The 21,593-nt window shown below is 40.3% G+C and overlaps 1 protein-coding gene across 1 annotated transcript in view; it reads left to right on the top strand.

Moving 5' to 3' along the window:
* Positions 1–21,593, top strand: part of CENPP (centromere protein P) — a 269,089-nt gene that overhangs the window by 15,938 nt on the left and 231,558 nt on the right. The window contains exon 4 of the mRNA XM_007969749.3: positions 6,896–6,984. Within this exon, the coding sequence (XP_007967940.2) occupies positions 6,896–6,984 (89 nt within the window). The remainder of the gene's footprint in view (positions 1–6,895; positions 6,985–21,593) is intronic.

The raw sequence follows: 21,593 nt of genomic DNA, 5'->3' as shown, positions 1-21,593 counted from the left end.
CAACCTGTGCCACCACCCCAGACTTTTCCTTTAGGCGGCTGCTGGACTCATGGATGTTGTCCCTTTGTAAAAGGTTTCATAGTCTGACTGACTATATTTTCTTTCTTTGTGGCTGATGTGAACTTGACCTGAGAGTGGTAATCTACTGAATGCTCTTCTGTATGCTGGCATCCATTAATGGGCCAAGCCTGCAACCCATGGCAGGTTGGTGGAATCATCATCCCGTGGTCCACTTCCATCTCCAAAAACATCTGCACTCTAGTATATATGTCCAGGAAACTGCTCAGGGGAATCCTAGCAGCCTTGGGGTCTTGCAGGCTTTTTCTACTGTGAGAGTTCACCTTTTTCACAGTTGCCTCATAGGTTATGCGGAGAGAAGCTCCGTTGTGGGCAGAATTAGTCTTGTCCTTGAGAGGCTTGTCCACAAATCCAAGTGAGAAGGGAAAGATTATCCTCTGACATTGAGGTGGATGAGCTTCTTAGAGGAGTTGTGCCTTCCAGGATGGGTTGTACCCTAAGATTGAGTGGTATGCTTCTTAGTGGGGCTATGGCCTGAGACACAACGTAGACTATAGTATCCAACACAGACGGCAATATCTTCACTTTATTTAAGTTGCATACTTCAGTCACCTTAAACCTCTGATGGAAAGTATCAGATAGTAACTTGATGCCTTCCTGAGTCAGATAAGGATGAGGTCACGGTGTAGAAGACATTTTGATAATGTGATATGCTCCTGAAGAATGACTGCTGCCTGACCAGAGTCATTCCCGGCATCAACTACCGCGTGGTTTGGCCTGCTGGGCCTGGGTAACCACCCCAGGGCAGCACAGACAGGACAGAAACCAGGCAGTGGATGTCCTGCCGCTTAGGTCCTGCAACCCCTGCTGCTGTGGCCACACTCTGCCTCCTACCAGACAGTGTTGGCACTGACCCAGACCTCAACAGTATTTTACGCTCATATTCTCATCCTCGTGCCACGAAAGCGTGATTGAAAATTTTGTGACCGTTTGGTAATGGCCTAAGCTTATACTGTTAGCTCACATCTGAATGAATTAGAATCAGTTGAGCTGTGCCTCACAGAAAACTTAAAGGTACTAGAAGTGTATTTCTCTATTACTTAAGTAAACGTGTATGTTTTCAAGGGCTAATAGGGTGGTTTTATGATAATCAGGTTCTACCATCAGCCACACATGGCTTCAAGTCATGGTGCAATGATCATATTAGCATTTCGGGTATCAGGAAGAGGATGGGCAAAGAAAGGCTCACCTGTTCTTTTAAAGGACACTTTCTGGAAAGTGTACACTCATCATTTTCACTTACGTTCTATTGGCCAACAAATTCATATAAAGGATGCTGGAAATTTAATCTTCATTATGCTTGGCCATATGGCCAATGAAAAACTGGGACAAGAAAAAAGTATAAATAGAGGGGACCACTAGCAGTTTCTGTCCTATATGCTTTAGGGAATGCAGGGGGAAAAAAATCTAAGGAGAGGGACTGTTGATATATTCTTTGAAAGACGTAGAACCTAGTAATTGCTGAGTCTCTAAAGAGAGATGAGTGTCATTGTTCACGTTTAAAAGTGTGTAGGTGTTTTGGGACTGATTGGTTTTACTAACAAAGTGCTACAGAAAGGGTTTGTTCTCCCTGGCTGTGTTAAGAACTCTCACTTTCTCTCTGAGCCTTTTAGATTTTATGATTGTTCTTGAAGACCAGACTGGTAAACAAGGTGTTGGAAGAAATTACAGACAGCTCTGGAATCAACAGGGTTTTTGGAGTCAGTTGTGTGAGAGACACCAAGAGTTCTTACTTGGGGAGGGAAAAAACAATTGCTTACAATTCTGACATAATAACCTGATGAAAAGTTTTTGAAATTTTTATTATTTAATGGTAAATTCTAGCGTATTCTATACCAACTTGTGTATGTATGCCTTTAGGAACATATCTAGTAGAATTGCTGAGTCAAAGGAAACTTACAAATTCTGATTGATAGTGGCAAATTGACTTCTAAAATAGTTTTACCATTTTACATACTGAGCACAGTTTTACATTTTTGCTGTGAAGACTGATAAAAAAAAAATGACAGAGCAACCTTGTGTGTTCTAAAACATTTTTTAAAAATAAAATTTCCACTAGAGGGAGAGGTTTAGCTATCTGAAAATTAAAAAGTAATCTAAATAGTAAAACCCTCAATTTACAGAATATTGGTGTAATAAAGTTATATTAATGTAATATTTGAACTAAACATGACCTCAAATCATGTTACTAGAATGTCAGAACACAATGATGACTTATAGTTTGTCTGGGTCAACCCTATTATTTTATAAGTAAATGGATCCAGAGAGTTTGAATGATTACTCATGTTGGTGTAGCTATTGTTGTCCAAGGTGGTTGGGACATAGAGCTCTGTTGGCCAGATTTACTTTCTGGTGTTCTTAGTACTACGTTTGTGAAGAGTTGTAAGGCCATCGGAATTAACATTTATCAACCTTCCATAATCCAAGCAATATAGTCAATTAGATGGGTAGGAGTTTGTGGGGAAAATGGCAGGTTAAGTATGTTTCCATAACTTCTGTCCCAATGAAATGAACAAAATTATTCAAAAAATAAGCAATTTTTTTAAATGGAAGAGAATACAATTCCATTATCACAGGCTCCAAAGGAAATCTGTTTGATATTAATGACATTTGATTCTAGACACTGAAATCCGATACAGGGTGCTTCATCAGGGGTTTATAAGTTTTACAAAGTTAGGCTGGCCACAGTGGCTCACGCCTATGATCCCAGCACTGAGGGAAGCCAAGGCAGGAGGATAGCTTGAGCCCAGGAATTAGAAGCCAGCCTGGGCAACATAGCGAGACCTTGCTCTAAAAACAAAATTAGCCAGGCTTGGTGGCTCATATATACAGTCCTAGCCACTTGGGAGGCTGAGACAGGAGGATTGCTTGAGTCCACTAATTCAAGGTCACAATGAGCTGTGATTGAACCACTGCATTCCAGCCTGGGCAATAGACTAGAACTCTGTCTTTTAAAAAAAAAAAAAAAAGGACCAACTTAATGGCACCCTTTTCCTAAAGATCTCTACCCATGATCCTTCAGTTGTAGAGGAGAATGAGAACTGTGGGCTTAAATGGACCATAGTAGAAAGGAATGTGCTGCTGAGACTCATGTAGGGGCTTTGAGGTCAGATTGTTTATAAGGTCTCTTCCCTTATTTACCAACTGGGGAGAATTGACCTAGTTAGCAGTACCACAAGCAGGGGAGAGATGGAAAAACAGTATTTTGAAGTCAGCTTTTGAGTTGTTGAACAGGATTCTATAACCCAAACAAAAAAATTTTTTTTGCCTATCCTAATGGGTGAAAAGCTGAAATCTAACATGTATCTGCACATACCTGACCAAGAGACCAGATGTGCGCCTGAGACTTTTTCTTTCCTTTTCCTTTCTTTCCTCTTTTTTTTTTTCTGGTAACAGTTTTATTGAGATATAATTCACATACCATATAACTTACCAGTCTAAAGTGTATAGTTCAGTATTTTTTAAAGATATAATTTATTTGGAATACAAGCTTTGTTTCACAAGTTTATTATTTATTATTATTATTGTTACTCTTTTCGAGACTGAGTCTCCCTCTGTTGCCAGGCTGGAGTGCAGTGGCGCGATCTTGGCTCGCTGCAACCTCCGCCTCCCAGGTTCAAGTGATTCTCCTGCCTCAGCCTCCCGAGTAGCTGGGAATACAGGTGCCTGCCACTACGCGCAGCTAATTTTTTGTATTTTTAATAGAGATGGGGTTTCCCCATGTTGGCCAGGATGGTCTCGAACTCCTGACCACCTCGGCTTCCCAAAGTGCTGGTATTACAGGTGTGAGTCACCAGTCCTGGCCAAGAAACCCTATATTCTTTACCTGTCACCCTTCAATTCCCCCTTCTTTCACCCAACCGAAAGAACCAGTTTTCTTTCTATGAATTTGCTTATTTTGGACATTTCATAGAAATAGAGTTATATAATATGTGGTCTATATTGTCTGGCTTCTTTTACTTAGCATAATGTTTTCAAGGCCCTTTGGCATTTATCATTGTAGAGATGGGGTCTCACTGTGTTGCCCAGGCTGGTCTTGAACTTCTGGGCTCAGGTAATCCTGCCTCAGCCTCCCAAAGTGTTGGGATTAGAGACATGAGCCACTATGTTCAGCCCTATGTGCAAGTTTTTAAGTGGACTTGTTTCCGTTTTGTGGGGATATATAACCAGGAGTGGAATTACCAGGTCAAATGGAACTACCTGATGGTGACTCATGATGTTGAGCATCTTTTCATGTGCTTATTGGCCATTCATGTATCATCTTTGGAGACATGTCTATTCAGATCTTTGGCCCAGTTTTAAATTGGGTTATCTTTTTTAAAACTGAATTGTAAGAGTGCTTCTGGAATTTATGTGTTGATTAGAAATGGTGGTAGGATGCCCACAGAGAGCTTACTTGAACTGCACCTTCTCCTGGTAGTTTCTACCCTTCCCTCAAGCAGATGAAAAACTAAGCAATGACTATAAGCCATCAGTATCTCTTTCTCCAACAGCTCAGCATATTCAGGGGCAGTCAGATAGTATCTAGAGAAAGAGGAAAGAGAGTCAAAGAGTTTCCACTCACTGTAGTCTTAGGAAATAGCAAAAATTGCTGGATTTACTGCTGTTGGTAACAAATAGGAGCCACAGAGTTCAGAGCACAAAGATGGAACGGGGCCAGGCGTGGTGGCTCATGCCTGTAATCCCGGCACTTTGGGAGGCCAAGGCGGGTGGATCATGAGGTCAGGAGATCGAGACCATCCTGGCTCACACGGTGAAACTCCGTCTCTACTAAAAATACAAAAAATTAGCCGGGCGTGGTGGCGGGTGCCCATATTCCCAGCTACTCGGGAGGCTGAGGCAGGAGAATGGCGTGAACACGGGAGGCAGAGCTTGCAGTGAGCCGAGACTGAGCCACTGTACTCCAGCCTGGGCGACAGAGCGAGCCTCCGTCTCAAAAAAAAAAAAAAATGATGGAATGGAGTTCTTTCATCATCATATCGGGCAATGTGATTTAAAATCACAGCAAAAATGCTAACATAAAAAGAAAGGAAGTTAAGGAAATGCAGACAAATTCAATTAAGAATAATTAATCCAGGAAATAAAAGAGCATGCTATGTAAAAGCTGTTCTGACTCTCAAAGTATAAAGAAAACTGAGTAAGAAAAAGAAAGCTGAGAGAAAAAGGAATAAAATGATTATAGTACTAAAAGCTACATTATCAGTATAAGGGAATTGAATATGGAGGATATGCTTGAGAAAACTCACCTGTGAAAGCAATTGAAAGGAAGATAATAAATCTAGAAGACAGACAATGGAGAGCCAATATATGATTTTTCCAAAAACAAGAATAGCAAAAAAAGTAAAGAGAAATTATAGGCAAATACATAATAGAAGAAATTTTACTAAAGTGAAAGGGAAAACCTGAATCTGCAGATCAAAATAGTTTAACAATCCCCATCATTGAGTATACAGTTGTTTTTGTTTTCTGTGATAAGTAGTACTGTTATGAATATATTTATTCATAGATCTTTGTCTTCATTTCTCATTACAGTGCTTACGGATAGATTCTCAGAAGTTAAATTACTGGGACAGAGATTAGGAGTATCTTTAAGATATGCATTGTCACAGTGATTTCTCAAAGGGTTATGCTAGGTTTCAGTACATTTACTAGGATTAACATTTTTAGTCTTTGCTCATTTTATAGGAAGAAATGGCATCTTGTCGGCTGGTGCAGTGGCTTACGCCTGTAATCCCAGCACTTTGGGAGTGGGAGGGATCACGAGGTCAAGAGATTGAGACCATCCTGGCTGACCCCGTCTCTACTAAAAATACAAAAAGTAGCTGGGCGTGGTGGCAGGCACCTGTAGTCCCAGCTCCTGGGGAGGCTGAGGCAGAAGAATCGCTTGAATCGGGAGGCAGAGGTTGCAGTGAGCCGAGATCGTGCCACTGCACTCCAGCCTGGCAACAGAGCAAGACTCCGTCTCCAGAAAAAAAAAAAGGGCATCTTATCTTGTTGTTTTAATTTACAGTTGTTACTGGCGAGATTGAACTTTCTTTCTTTTTTTTTTTTTTTTGGAGACTGAGTCTTGCTCTGTCGCCAGGCTGGAGTGCAGTGGCGCGATCTCGGCTCACTGCAACCTCTGCCTCCCGGATTCAAGCGATTCTTCTGCCTCAGCCTCCCAAGTAGCTGGATTACAGGCGCCCACCATCACGCCCAACTAATTTTTTGTGTTTTTAGTAGAGACAGGGTTTCATCATTTTGGCCACACTGATCTCAAATGCCTGACCTCAGGTGATTTGCCCACCTCGGCCTCCCAAAGTGCTAATAGGCATGAGCGACCATGCCTGCTTGAGATCGAACATTTTTGTACATGTAAATTGTTTTTCATTTCTGAATTTTTAGTTCATATCCTTTTCCCTTTCCATATCCCTTTGTCACGTTTATGGTAAATATTTAGCTCAGTTTATTGCTTCTCTTTTATTCTAAAGTCATTTTTTTACTTTGCTCTTTTGTGTTTTTATTTAATCATATTTTCTAATTTTTTTCTAATTTTGCTTAGAAAGTCTTCACTTAATAAATTAAAAGTTTGTATTTTCTCCTCACATTTTATTGTTTCAGTGTTTAATTTACATAAGTAATTCATTTGGAGTTCATTTTGGTTTTTGTTATGGAATAAGGATCTGACTTCATTCTTTTAATAACCAATATTTTTGGTTTCATTTCTTGATTACTCTTTCCTTTTATTTGGTGGCATTTCATTTTGCATATTTCAAAAGTATTTTTGTCTTTTTGGAGTTTACCATGCTTTGATACATAAATTTTATCTTTATTTTAGAATAAGGAGAGATTATCTTCTGCTGTTACTGACCTCAACATAATAATGGAGCCCACAGAATGCTCAGAATTAAGTGAATTTGTGTCTAGGTAAGCTATTTAACAAACTTATTTAGAGAAAAAAAGTAAATTTACACTTTACAGTTTTAAGTTTACCTTTTCCTTTTCTTAGTAAGTAAATAACTCTTCTCTGAAAGTATAACACCACTATTGTGGCTTATATTTAAGCCCGTATTCTCTATATCTATCATTCTTTCATTTAGTTTGTATTTATTGCACATTCACTATCTGCTGGGTATTAAAATGTGAGCAAAAAAAAGATACAATCCTCAGTCCTCATGGGATTGACCGTCTAGTGGAGAAGTCAGATATTAATCAAATAATGGCAGAAGTAAATATAAAATTATGGCTGTGTGAAATGCTATAGAGGAGAGTTACATAATGCTGTTGAAGTATATATCAGGAATTTTTGTTTTTTATTATTTCTATATTTTGTTTTTAAATTAGTGATGGGGTCTCACTCTGTTGCCCAGGTTGGTCTCAAACTCCTATGCTCAAGCAGTCCTCCTGCCTTAGCCTCCCAAAGTGTTTATCAGGAATTTGACCAGCAGAGAGAACATGATATCATTTCCTGAAGCTTGAGCTGACATCTGAAGAATGAGTAGGTGTGAACTAACAAAGAGGGCATAACTTTGCTGGGCACTGTGCCAGCAGGGAGCATGGCATCTGTGAGCAATTGACACAGGACCACAGTGGCAGGTGGAGGCAAGAGCCTAGGAGAGTGGTGTAAGATGGGGCTAGGAAATTAGGTGAGGTCCATACTACCAGGAATTTGGTATAAAGAGTTTTATTACAGCCCCAGGACCAGGTGAAACTATTGAAAAGTTTTGAGCAGGGCCTGAGGAAAGCAAAAGTATGGCATCCTAGAAAGAATTATTCTGGATGCTATAGGGAAATGGAATGAAGGGGTGCAATCATTGATACAAACGAGTCAATGACTAGTCTTTTAAAACAGTTCAGGCAAGAGAATTTTGTAGTTTGGACTGAAATGATGATACTTAGCTAGATGGATTTGGGGGATAATTAGGGAGTAAAAATCAGTGGGCATGGGATTGCTTGAGTAAAAGGAATTAGAGGTCATTCACAGGAGATGACTCTTTGATTATGGTGGTTCTGTCTGCTGTTAAGGGAAGGTTGGAAGAGTACCATTGTCAGGTGAGATTATGACTTTATTTTGGACATATGGGACTTGAGTGCCTTTGAAAACACTGAAATAAAAATGAGAAAGAGGCAGCACAGAAGAGGTGGGGGTGGGAGATATAGAACACTGGAATTATCTTCTATTGGGTAGGAATTAAAGCCTTGAGCAGGAATGAGATTGCCTATGAAGGAATACAGAGTGAAACTAGAAAAGGCCCTAGAACTGAGCCTTGAGGAATTCTAAAATATACTGACTGAGTAGAAGGGAAGGATCTTGCAAAGGAATTAGAAAAGGAACTGTTTGAGAAGTAGGGAGAATACCAAGAAAGTGTTGTATCGTAGCAGAGATCACATATTTCCTTTTGTTCAGACCATGGTTTGGAAGTAGCATCTGCTATTTGGAAATACAAAAGGAAGAATAGTGAGATATCTCTCTTCCTGTAATAATGAGCATATGATCGTTAATAAATATTTAATCTCAGCTTCTTGGGCAATTTTTTAGACTGGGTTCCCATTTTGTGGAGAGTGACTGGCATTTTAGAAAGGGTGCTGAACATAGGTCAGAAGACCTGGATTTTAGTCCAGATTCAATTACCTTGTGTAAGTTACTTCTCTCGGAGTTTCTTTCTTCTTTATCTCTGCTGTTATGCAATTTAAATGTTATATGCCTAATTATGAATTTATTTTTAGTTTTTCATTATAGATCTGTAGTTTTTCAGACAGGATTGGTATCTTTAGGTTTTGAGAAATATTTAGTCATTATTTTATTGACTCTTGCTTCTACCTTGATCTTCCCTTATCACAGTCTACCTTCACTTTAAATAGTAAACATTTCACATGTACTATAAGAGCAACAGTATACTTTCCATTTGTTTTCCTTCAACTATTGTATTATTATTGTCATACACTTTTACATGTTTCAAATGTGTCAGGGCATTGTTACTATTTTTGCCTTAGACTGTCAATTATTTTTTAAAGCAATTAAAAATAAGACAAAACTTGTTTTGTGTTTCTGAGATAGAGTCTTACTCTGTCATCCAGGCTGGAGTGGAATGGCATGATCTCGGCTCACTGCAACCTCCGCCTCTCAAGTTCAAGCAATTCTCCTGCCTCAGCCTCCTGAGTAGCTGGGATTACAGGCATCCAGCCACCATGCCCAGCTAATATTCTTTCTTTCTTTTTTTTTTTTTTTTTTTTCTTTTTTTGCATTTTTGGTAGAGACAGGGTTTCACCACGTTGACCAGGCTGGTCTTGACCTCCCGACCTCAAGTGATCCACCCACCATGGCCTCCCAAAGTGCCAAGATTATAGGTGTGAGCCACCATGCCTGGCTGATAAAACATGTTTTTGTATATTTATCTTCATTTTTTCATTTCCAACATTCTTCATTTCTTTATATTGATTCAGATTTCTAACTGCTATGCTCCTTCTTCCTTGAGAACTTCCTTTAACTTTTTTTTTTGAGACAGAATTTCACACTTTTTGCCCAGGCTGGAGTGCAATGGCACAATCTCAGCTTACTGCAACCTCTGCCTCCCGGGTTCAAGTGAATTTCCTGCCTCAGCCTCCCAAGTAGCTGGAACTACAGGTGTGTACTACCACACCCGGCTGATTTTGTGTTTTTAGTAGAAACGAGGTTGATCAGGCTGGTCTCAAACTCCTGACCTCAGGTGATCCACCGACCTCAGCCTTCCAAACTGCTGGGATTGCAGGCATGAGCCACCACACCCGACCCTTTAACATTTCTTGCTGTGCTGGTCTGTTGGCCGTAATATCTATCAGCTTTTGTTTCTCTGGAAAGGTCTTAATTTTGCCTTCATTTTTTTGAAAGATATTTTTGCTGGCCATAGAATTCTGAGTAGACAGGCTTTTAAAATATATATGTATTTAAACATACTTTTTCATAATCTGGATTGCATAGGTTGTGACAAAAAGTCTGCGATGATTGTTGTCTTTATTTTTCTGTATTAGTGTGTCTTGTGTGTGTACTTGGGACAGCCTTAACTCTTTCTCTTAATTTTGCATTTTTGTAGTTTGTGCTATGTTTAGGGTATATTTGTGTGAAAATTATCAACCATGTCTTTTAAAATATTTATTTTGCCCTGTGTCATTCTAATGACACATAAGTTAGACTGTTTGACATATTGTCCCAGCATTTGGATGCTCAGCTCTATTTCTCTCATGCCTTTTTTTCTTTGTATTTCAGTTTGGATAAGTTCTATTAGCCTATCTGCAACTTAGCAGAGTCTTTCCTCTGTTGAAGTACTGTTTGCCAGGGGTCCCTTTTAAGGAGATCTTTATCTTGCTTTTAATGCTTTTTATTTCTTGTGTTTTCATATTTCCTTGTATGGATGTAACAGAGTTTGTTTATTCATTTACCCATTGAAAGATATCTGGGTTATTTTCAGTTTTTGGTGAATATAGCATATTATAGTTATATATACAATTTTTTTTTTTTTTTTTGAGATGAAGTCTCGCCCTGTCACCAGGCTGGAGTGCTGTGGTGTGATATCAGCTCACTGCAACCTCTGACTCCCTGGTTCAAGCGATTCTCCTGCCTCAGCCTCCCAAGTAGCTGGGATTACAGGCATGCACCACCACCCCCAGCTAATTTTTGTATTTTTAGTAGAGACAAGGTTTCACCATGTTGGCCAGGATTGTCTCGATCTCCTGACCTCGTGATCTGCCCACCTTGGTCTCCCAAAGTGCTGGGATTACAGGCGTGAGCCACCATGCCTGGCCTATATATACATTTATGTAGCATATTATAGTGTATAATATAGCATATTATCTTTATATATGTGTGTATATATATATACACACACACATGCATTCATGCAGCTACATTCATATGCTATAAATATGTATATTATGTACACAAACACACATGCATATGCTGCTGTGAACATTCACTAGAGGTTTTTGTGTGAATGTAAGTTTTCTTTACTCTAGGGTACATAACTGGAAGTGGAATTGCTGAGTCATATAAGAGTATGTTTAAATTTATAATAAACTGCCAAACCATTTTCCAGAATAACCATACTGTTTTGTATTCCCACCAGTAATATGTGAGAATGACTGTTAATATTTTTGTGAATTAATTTCTGATGGTCACCTAATTTTAGATGTAATAGTCCCAGGAATTTATTATTAGAATAAAATCTTGGAATTTTTATCCTAAATTTATCTTTATGTTCGCTTTATACTTGAGAAGGAGACATTTGGAGTTATTTTTGTTTCCTGACTACTTTAGTTGAAATTGAAATGGGTTACTGCCAACATTTTATGAAAGAAATCCATGACATCTGTTTTACATTTAGTGAAGTTTGGACTTTGCTTAGGAAAAATAGATAAATTACAGTCAGTCTTACAGCTGTGAGAGCCAACACCCACACCCAGACAAAAAATTTCTTTCTATATGGAAAACTCTTATGTGCTGTAGTACAGTGTCCTTTATGAAGATGCAAATGGAAGAATGAAGGAATTGTGAATCTTTTAAAGTTCGCTGTAAAAAGAACAGTCTTTTCCTCTGTGTGTGTGTTTAAACTTGAGTCATCATAGCTTTTAAGATTATTTTCATGGCTTACTCCCTCATCACATGATTAAGAGTTTATTTTTTGCTCAGTTGTTTGATGGAGAACGAAATATCATGTCACTGTGGCCTTTAAGCACGAATGAACTAATTTCTCCTCTTTATAGGCCCATACTCTTTGGAAAACAATTTTTTTCAGATGTTAAAATAATTTTTTAAGTAGTTATTAGACTGACTTTTAACACATAATCTCCAGTGTTCCCTATAAAGTACATGCTTATGCAGCTTTGTGTTAATTCAACTATTATTTTATGTTCTTTGTTTTCAGTGAATCTACTTGGTTTTTTTGGTCCTGTACTGCCCTTTCTTGCCTTCTTTTAGATTATTTAATTTGTTTTCCTATTTTTTTTAATTTGGCAAAATACTTACAAAATCTACCAACTCAGCCATGTTAAAGAGTACACTTCAATAATAGTAAATACATTCATTATGTTGTACAGCCATCACCACTGTCCATCAACATAACTCTTTCCTCTTTTAAAACAGAAACTTTGGCCGGGTGCGGTGGCTCACACCTATAATACCAGCATTTTGGGTGGCTGAGGCAGGCAGATCATGAGGTCAGGAGTTCAAATCCAGCATGGTGAAATCCTGTGTCTACTAAAAATAGGAAAGTTAGCCGGGCATGGTGGCACATGCCTGTAGTCCCAGCTACTCGGGAGACTGAGACAGGAGAATTGCTTGAACCTGGGAGGCACAGGTTGTGGTGAACCGAGATAGCACCACTGCACTCCAGCCTGGGTGACAGAGTGAGACTCTGTCTCAAAAAAACAAACAAACAAAAAACCAGAAACTTTGTACCCATAAACAATAACTCCCACTTCCTCCCTCTCCTCATCCTCTAGCAACCACCATACTACTTTCTGTCTGTGTGATTTTGATTAAGTACTTCATATAAGTGGAATCATATAGTATTTGCCTTTTTTCTTTAGAGTCTTGCTCTGTCGCCCAGACTGGAGTGCAGTGGCGTGATCTTGGCTCACTGCAACCCCCACCTCACCAGCAATTCTCCTGCCTCAGCCTCCCAAGTAGCTGAGATTACAGGCACCCACCACCACGCCCAGCTAATTTTTGTATTTTTAGTAGAGATGGGTTTTGCCATGTTGGCCAGGCTGGTCTTGAACTCCTGACCTCAGGTGATCTAGCCATCTCGGCCTCCCGAAGTGCTGGGATTACAGGCACTAGCCACCATGCCTGGCCAGTATTTGCCTTTTCTGACTGGCTTATTTCGCTGAGCGTAATGTTGTCAAGGTTCATCCACTTGGCATAAGTCAGAATTTCTTTTTCTTTTTCTTTTTCCTTTTCTTTTCCTTTTCCTTGTTTTTTTTTTTTTTTTTTTTTTTTTTTTTTTTTTTTTTTTTAAAGCACTACGTAAGCTTTATTTGCACCATCTATATAAGATAGTCCTGGCCATGAGCGGTGGCTCATACCTGCAATCCCAGCACGTTGGGAGGCCAAGGTGGGCAGATCACCTGAAGTCAAGAGTTGGAGACAAGCTGGCCAACATCTGTACTAAAAGTACAAAAATTAGCTGGGTGTGGTGGCAGGCGCCTGTATTCCCCGCCACTCGGGAGGCTGAGGCACGAAAATCGCTTGAACTCTGGGGAGGCGGAGGTTGCAGTGAACCAAGATTGTGCCACTGCACAGAGCAAGACACCATCTGAAAAAACAAAAACAAAAACAAAAAAACCTAAGATACTTCTGTGAATCTGTCCCATTGAGAGAAGACAGGGCCTCTTCTCTCAAACCTGTTGCTTAAAGCCTGTGTGTGTGTGTGTGTGTGTGTGTGTGTGTGTGTGTGTGTGTGTATGTATAGGCTGTCTGCAGGCTGAGGAGCAAGGCGAGCCAGCCTGAGTTCCAAAACTGAAAAACTTGGAGTCCAATATTCAAGGGCAGGAAGCATCCACCATGGGAGAGAAATATAGGCTGGGAGGCTAGGCCAGTCTCACCTTTTCATGTGTTTCTACCTGCTTTATATTCACTGGCAGCTGATTAGATGGTGCCCATCCAGATTAAGGGTGAGTCTGCCTTCTCCAGCCCACTGTCTGAAATGTTAATCTCCTTTGGCAGCACCCTCACAGACGCATCTAGGATTAATACTTTGTATCCTTCAATCTAGTTGACACTTAATATTAACCATGACAGGTCCACCCCTTGTCAACTTGAACCTATACACATCTCCTAAGATCATACATAATCTTCAAATAAAGGTAATAATAATCATAATTACGCCTAACATAATAAAACTATCCTTCATAAAACCAGAAACTCACCAATCCCCAACCCAAATACTATTACATAAAGTTAACAATACTTAAATGCTGATATGAAGTCAATAAATCATATGTCACATGATAAAGGAAAAAGGAAATAAAATGAAGATACTTTCTTAGTACAAGTGTATACATGCACAAACATGTTTTTTTTTTTGTTTTTTTTTTTTTGAGACGGAGTCTCGCTCTGTCGCCCAGGCTGGAGTGCAGTGGCCGGATCTCAGCTCACTGCAAGCTCCGCCTCCGGGGTTTACGCCATTCTCCTGCCTCAGCCTCCCGAGTAGCTGGGACTACAGGCACCCGCCACCTCGCCGGCTAGTTTTTTATGTATTTTTAGTAGAGACGGGGTTTCACCGTGTTCGCCAGGATAGTCTCGATCTCCTGACCTTGTGATCCGCCCGTCTCGGCCTCCCAAAGTGCTGGGATTACAGGCTTGAGCCACCGCACCTGGCAACACAAACATGTTTTTAACGAAAGGAGAAGGAAGTACTCATGACAATTACAATCCCCGTTTCTGCAGCTGGTCACGTGGTCATAGCTGGTATGGGTGACTACCTTCTTGGATTGGGCTGCTGTAGTTTCCCATTAACTTTAATCACTGGGCATGGTAATACTAAGAGAAGCCCTGATGGATCTCCGGTATTCCATGCATACTCTTCCTTACCTCCGTTGTGAAGTAGCAGAATGATTTCATTTCGATAGTCCGGGTCAGTCACCCCAGCCAACACTGTAACTCCCTTCTTAGCCTGTTGACTTAAATGTAGGAGGAGCCCAAAGTGTCCAGGTGGCAATCTTAACTTCTAGTTTAGTGGGATCTTTGTTGTGTCTTCTGGTGGCAGTGTTTCTCCCTCTGGAACTGAGACCTCTAGGCCAGCAGAATGTAGTGTCAAAGGAACAGGAAGCAAAACTTTTGCCAATAGATCACTAGGGGTGATGGTGAGTAGTGCCACTTCACCTGCCACCCCTTCATTCCTGGACCCATGAATCTTGGCTGTGGAAGAAACAGTACCACATATTGGATGCTGATCCAGAGCACACACGGCCTTCTGGAGAACTTTGCCCTAGCCTTGCAAAGTATTGCCACATAGTTGGCATTGTAATTGTGACTTCAAAAGGCCATTCTACTGTTCTATCAATCAAGCTGCTTCAGGATAATGGGGAACATGGTAAGACAAGTGAATTCCATGAGCATGAGCCCACTGCTACACTTCTTTAATTGTAAAGTGAGTGCCTTCATCAGAGGCAATGCTGTGTGGCATACCATGACGGTGGATAAGGCATTCCGTGAATCCATGGATGGTAGTCTTGGCAGAAGCATTGCCTGCAGTATAGCAAACCCATATCCAGAGTAAGTGTCTATTCCAGTGAGGACAAACCTCTGCACTTTCCATGATGGAATAGGCCCGATATAATCAACCTGCCATCAGGTAGCTAGCTGATCACCCCAAAGAATGGTGCCATATTGGGGGCTCAGTGTTGGTCTCTGCTGCTGGCAAATTGGCCTTGTCAGCCTTGGTGAGTGGAAGTCCTTGTTGCTGAGCCGTGCATAAACTTCATCCCTGCCACCATGGCCACTTTACTTTGTTCATGAGCCCACTGATCAATGATAGGGGAGGCTGGGGAAAGAGGCTGAGTAGTGGGTTATCCTATCCACTTGATTATCCATCCTATCCACTTAAAAATGCTAAAGGAAGGGGTCTCACTGTATTGCCCAGGCTGGCCTTGAACTCCTGCACTCTTGCTGTCCTCCTGCCTTGTCCTCCCAAAGTTCTGGGATTACAAGCATGAGCCACCACACATGTGCTTGCAAATCCATTTTATGCCACTTTAACTGAAAAAAAGTTGGAAAGACCTATGTTTCTTTACAGCTCTGTCCCCATCAGGGGAACCCACCCCCAATATTTCAACGTAGGTTCTTTCTATTTTCCATAAGTGCTGGCCGTCTGAGAAATAAAGAGAAAGAGTACAAAGAGAAGAATTTTACAGCTGGGCCACCAGGGGTGACATCACATATCAGTAGGACCGTGATGCCCGCCTGAATCTCAGACCAGCAAGTTTTTGTTAAGGGTTTCAAAAGGGGAGGAGGTGTAAGAACAGGGAGTAGGTACAAAGATCACATGCTTCAAAGGGCAAAAAGCAGAACTAATAAGGGTCCAACAAAGATCACAAGGCAAAGGGCAAAAGCAGAACTACTGATGAGGGTTTATGTTCAGCGGTGCACATATTGTCTTGATAAATATCTTAAACAACAGAAAACAGGATTCGAGAGCAGAGCACCAGTCTGACCACAAATTTACCAGAGTGGAATTTTTCCCCATCCTAGTAAGCCTGAGGGTACTGCAGGAGACCAGGGTGTATCTCAGTCCTTAGCTCAACCTCATAAGACAGACATTACCAGAGCAGCTGTTTATAGACCTCCCCCAAGGAATGCATTCCTTTCCCAGGGTATTAATATTAATATTCCTTGCTAGGAAAAGAAGTTAACAATATCTCTCCTACTTACATGTCTGTTTATGGGCTCTCTGCAAGAAGAAATACATGGCTTTTTTTGTCCGACGCTGCAGGCAGTCAGACCTTATGGTTGTCTTCCTTTGTTCCCTAAAAATTGCTGTTATTCTGTTCTTTTTCAGGGTGTACTGATTTCATATCATTCAAACACACATGTTTTACAATCAATTTGTACAGTTAACACAATTGTCACAGTGGTCCTGAGGTGTCGCACATCCTCAGCTTACGAAGATAACAGGATTAAGAAATTAAAGTAAAGACAGGCATGAGAAATTATAAAAGTATAATTTGGGAACTGATAAATGTCCATATTAAAATGAAAGCTTCACAATTTATGTTCCCCTGCCACGGGTCTAGTCAGTCCCTCCATTCAGGGTCCCTGACTTCCCACAACAATCCCCAGCCTTTTGAATTATTGATGTTATGAACTTATATATTTATATGTTGTGCACCCCAAAATGTAAACTAATAATTCTTTAAAATGCATTGGTTTTTTAAATTACGTAGAAAATCATGTGGAATCACAAATGAAAATGACATTAACACTAGCTTTTAGTCTAATTTTAATAAAATGTATTAGTCTGTAAAATCATGTAGGAAACAAAAAGTAGAGTAACTATTGTTGCAAAAATACTAGCTTTTATAATTTTACATGCATTTACCTTTATTGAGTCTTTTTTTGTTCTTTTTTAAAGCTTTTTTCTTTTACCTTTTTCCATATGTTCTAAGAGTCTATTTCTTAATAAGTCTTCAGATTACTGTCTAGTGTCCTTTCTTTCACTCTACAGAATTCTCTTGACTATTTGTTACAGAGAAAGTTAAATGATAACCAACTCCCTCAGTTTTTGTTTACCTGAGAATGTCTTAATTTCTCCTGTACTTTTTTATTTTTTATTTTATTTTTCTTTTCTCCAGCCACATCCCTTTGATCATCTCCCTCATTATTAATATTAGTAGTATTAGTATTATTTTGAGACGAAATTTCACTCTTGTTGCCCAGGCTGGAGTTCAGTGGTGCGATCTCGTCTTACCGCGACCTCTGCCTCCCGGGTTCAAGTGATTCTCCTACCTCAGCCTCCCAAGTAGCTGGGATTACAGGCGTGTGTCACCACGCCCAGCTAATTTTGTATTTTTAGTGGAGAGGGAGATTCTCCATGTTGGTCAGGCTGGTCTCGAACTCCTGACCTCAGGCGATCCGCCCGCCTTGGCCTCCCAAAGTGTTGCGATTATAGGCATGAGCCACCACACCCAGCCTTCTTTTCTATTTCTTTGTATCCCTTGTGTTTTGTTGTTGTTGTTGCTGTTGTTGTTGAAAAGGGCTCATTTGAACCTAATAATGTGGTAACCCCCAAAGTCAGATTCTCCCTCTTTCCCAGGCTTTTTTGTTATTGTTATTATTTTTATTTGTTTGTTTATTCATATTTCGTAGGCCACCTCTGTGCCAGGGATTAACCTGAGGTATAAACTTAAGGTCCTCTCAGTTTGTTTCTGGGCCTGAAGCTTTCCATGGGTATGTGCAGTCTCTTACAGAATCTCCCCTTAGATGCGGTTATTTGTCAATGTCCTAGTCTTGATTGGCTCTTAGAAAGGGAAAATGAAGAAAATGAAGGTGGGGAAAAAAAGGGCTCTGGCCTTTTAAGTCCCCTGGAAATCACTTCAACTGTAGGAAGCAGGGTTTTCAAATGTGTAACTACAATGGCTGCCTGACTCTTTGTCTACACTTCCATGATGAGAAGCAGCAGTGACCAAAACACAGATCCCTTATGGCTGGAGGACAGGGTCCTTTTTTTTTTTTGGCTTGCTCTGCCTTCCATAAGCTGTGTGTAAGCTGCTCTGGTTATACTCACATGACTGCCGGCCAGGGGGGTGGGGGTGAAGAAATGGGTAGCTGCTGCTATACTAAGAGCTGAAATTTACTAAAATTAATCACAATTTACCATCCAAGCCCCTCTCCAAGCCTTTCCCTGGATGTTGCCAGCCTTCATTAGACTCAGAGTTTCTAAATGGTTGTATCAGACAGATTCTGCCAGTGAAATTGTTATGTAAGCGGAGAGATGGAATTTTGGTACTTCCTGTTCTGTCATCTTCTCAAAACCCTCTCCTTTAAATATATTTTAATATTCTCTTTTAATTTATTTCATTCACGTTTTGGCTATATTTGTGTTATTCTTTATTGGTTGCTGTCGTGATTGCAACCTACATAACCTAACTTTTAACAGTCCATTTAGATTTGATACTTTACCACTGCAATTATAGTCTTGTAGTCCTATAACCACGTGGTTCACTTCCCCTCCCTGCTTCATATGGTAGTTTTCATGTGAATTATATTCACGTGTATGTGCTGAAAAACTCCATTAGTCCAATCTGGGCAACAAAGGAAGACCCTATCTCTACAAAAACAACAACAGCAGAATTAGCTTATTGTGGTAGAGTTCACTTGTAGTCCCGGCTGCTTGGTGGGCTGAGGTAGGAGAGTTACTTGAGCCCAGGAGTTTGACAGTGCAGTGAGCCATGATTATGCTATTGCGCTTTAGCCTGGAAGACTGAGTGAGACCCTGTCTCAAAAATAGTAATAATAATAACCCCGTTAGATAACGTTATAATGTTTTACTTCAACCATCATATGTACTTTAAGTAACTTAAGAAAAGGCTAATAGTTTGTCATATTTATCCAGATTTTTCTGAGACGGAGTCTCGCTATCACCCAGGCTGGAGTGCAGTGGCGCGATCTCGGCTCACTGCAAGCTCTGCCTCCCGGGTTCACACCATTCTCCTGCCTCAGCCTCCAGAGTAGCTGGGACTACAGGCGCCCGCCACCACACCCGGCTAATTTTTTTTGTAATTTTTAGTAGAGATGGGGTTTCACCGTGTTAGCCAGGATGGTCTCAATCTCCTGACCTTGTGATCTACCCGCCTCGGCCTCCCGAAGTGCTGGGATTACAGGTGTGAGCCACCACGCCCAGCCATGTTTATCAAGATTTTTAATGTTTCTATTGATGTTCTTGATATGGAGCCTTTTTAGGACACATTGCATATATCGTGGTTCATTTCCCATAAATACTTAAGTGTGCATTTTTATTATTTTATTTTACTTTATTTAGTTTTTGAGACAGATTCTCACTCTGTTGCCCAGGCTGGAGTGCAGTGGGAAGATCTTGGCTCACTGCAACCTCTGCCTCCCAGGCTCAAGTGATTCTGCAGCCTCAGCCTCCCTAGTAGCTGGGACTACAGGTGCGCACCACCACGTCTGGCTAATTTTTGTATTGTTAGTAGAGACGGGGTTTCACCATATTAGCCAGGCTGGTCTCAAACCCCTGACCTCAAGTGATCTGCACACCTCGGCCTCCCAAAGTGTTGGGATTACAGGCATGAGCCACCGTACCTGGCCTTATTTTATTTTGTTTTGTTATGTTATGTTATGTTATGTTATGTTATGTTGTGTTGTGTTGTGTTGTGTTGTGCTGTGTTGTGTTATGTTATGTTAGAGATGGAGTCTTGCTCTGTCGCCCAGGCTGGAGTACAGTGGCACAGTCTCAGCTCACTACAACCTCCGCTCCCTGGGTTCAATTCTCCTGCCTCAGCCTCCTGAGTAAGTGGGATTACAGGTATGCACCGCCACGCCCGGCTAATTTTTTTGTATTTTTAGTAGAGATGGGGTTTCACCATGCTGGCCAGGCTGGTCTCAATCTACTGACCTCAAGTGATCCACCCACCTTGGTCTCCCAAAGTGCTGGGATTACAGGCATGAGCCATCGCACCCAGCTCAAGTGTGCAGTTTTAAGTTTAGAGATATTCCCTTATATAATTACAGTGCAGTGATCAACTTCATAAATTGACATTGATATGATACTTTTATCTAATATGCTTTCCATAATCCAGTTTTCTTAGTTGATCTCATAATATCTTATATTGCATCTTCTTTCTCCTTGAATTTTATGATCTAGTCTAAAGTCAAGTATTGCATTTAGTTGTCATGTCTCTTTAGTCTCCTTTAATCTGGAGTTATTGCCTAGTCTTTCTTTGCCATGTTTCACTTTGTCATCTTTTTAAAAAGCTCTTCCTGCAGCCGGCCTGAGCAACAGAGCAAGGCTCCATGTCTTCAAAAAGTTAAAAAAAAAAAATTAGCCTGGCATAGTGGTGCATGCCTATAGTTCTAGCTATCTGAGGGTCTGAGGCAAAAGGATCATTTGAGACTGCAGCGAGCTATGATCATGCTACTGCATTCCAGCCTGGGCCACAGGGCAAGACTTGTCTCTAAAAACAAAAGTTCTTTCCACGTTTTTGTTTGTTTTTTTTTCTTTCTACTTTTTTCCCCCAATAAAATGTTTCTTATTTTGCCTTTGATCTTCTATTGTGATCAGTTGAGGCTATGCCTTCTTAGGCAAATTCTGTATAGATGATATTTTGTCCTTCTCAGCATAGGTGTCCCTCATAGGTGATACTAAGTTTTTTGCTCAATGAAACTGTTATATTTCTCCACTGTATGATAATTAATTTTTTCTCCCTTGGCTCTAATATGCAATCTGTGGGGACACACTTGATGACCACGCAGTTACTACTCTTTATTAATATTCCTTCCTCAATTTAGCATCTACTGATGATTCTTGCCTTATCTACTCGCTACTGTGATGTTTGCAAAATGATGATTTTTCAATTCTAGCACTTACTTCCTCCACATTTCTCAGTAGGCATTTGGCATTATGTCTAAGAAACAGATCACCATTCTCTATGTATGTGTATATATCCATATTTATAATATGTATGGATTAATTCATTTCTTTTTTTTCCCAACGATTTATAATTTCTTCTCTTCTTATTTATTTTGGTGCTCAAAGTATCCTGGATTTGATCAGAGGGAATCTCTTTAAGCTGGCTCCTGAATCCATGTGTTAATTCCTTATTATATTTTTGAGCACTTCCTCATATTCTATCAATAAAAGATTTTTCCAGGCTCACAATATACCTGTCCTGCCCTAGGTGTAGATTCAGCAATTTTTCTGAGGAACCAGAGTTTCTTTTAGTGGGAAATGGTATTAGAGACTGAGATCTGATACTAGGTCTGTTCATTGCTATTGGAGTGTCTTTGCTTCTTGGTTCTTTCAACAAACAGTACTAGAAAATATGTT

Source organism: Chlorocebus sabaeus, chromosome 12, assembly GCF_047675955.1.
Source record: "Chlorocebus sabaeus isolate Y175 chromosome 12, mChlSab1.0.hap1, whole genome shotgun sequence".
Taxonomy (NCBI): Eukaryota; Metazoa; Chordata; class Mammalia; order Primates; family Cercopithecidae; genus Chlorocebus; species Chlorocebus sabaeus.
This window is presented reverse-complemented; position numbering and strand designations above follow the sequence as displayed.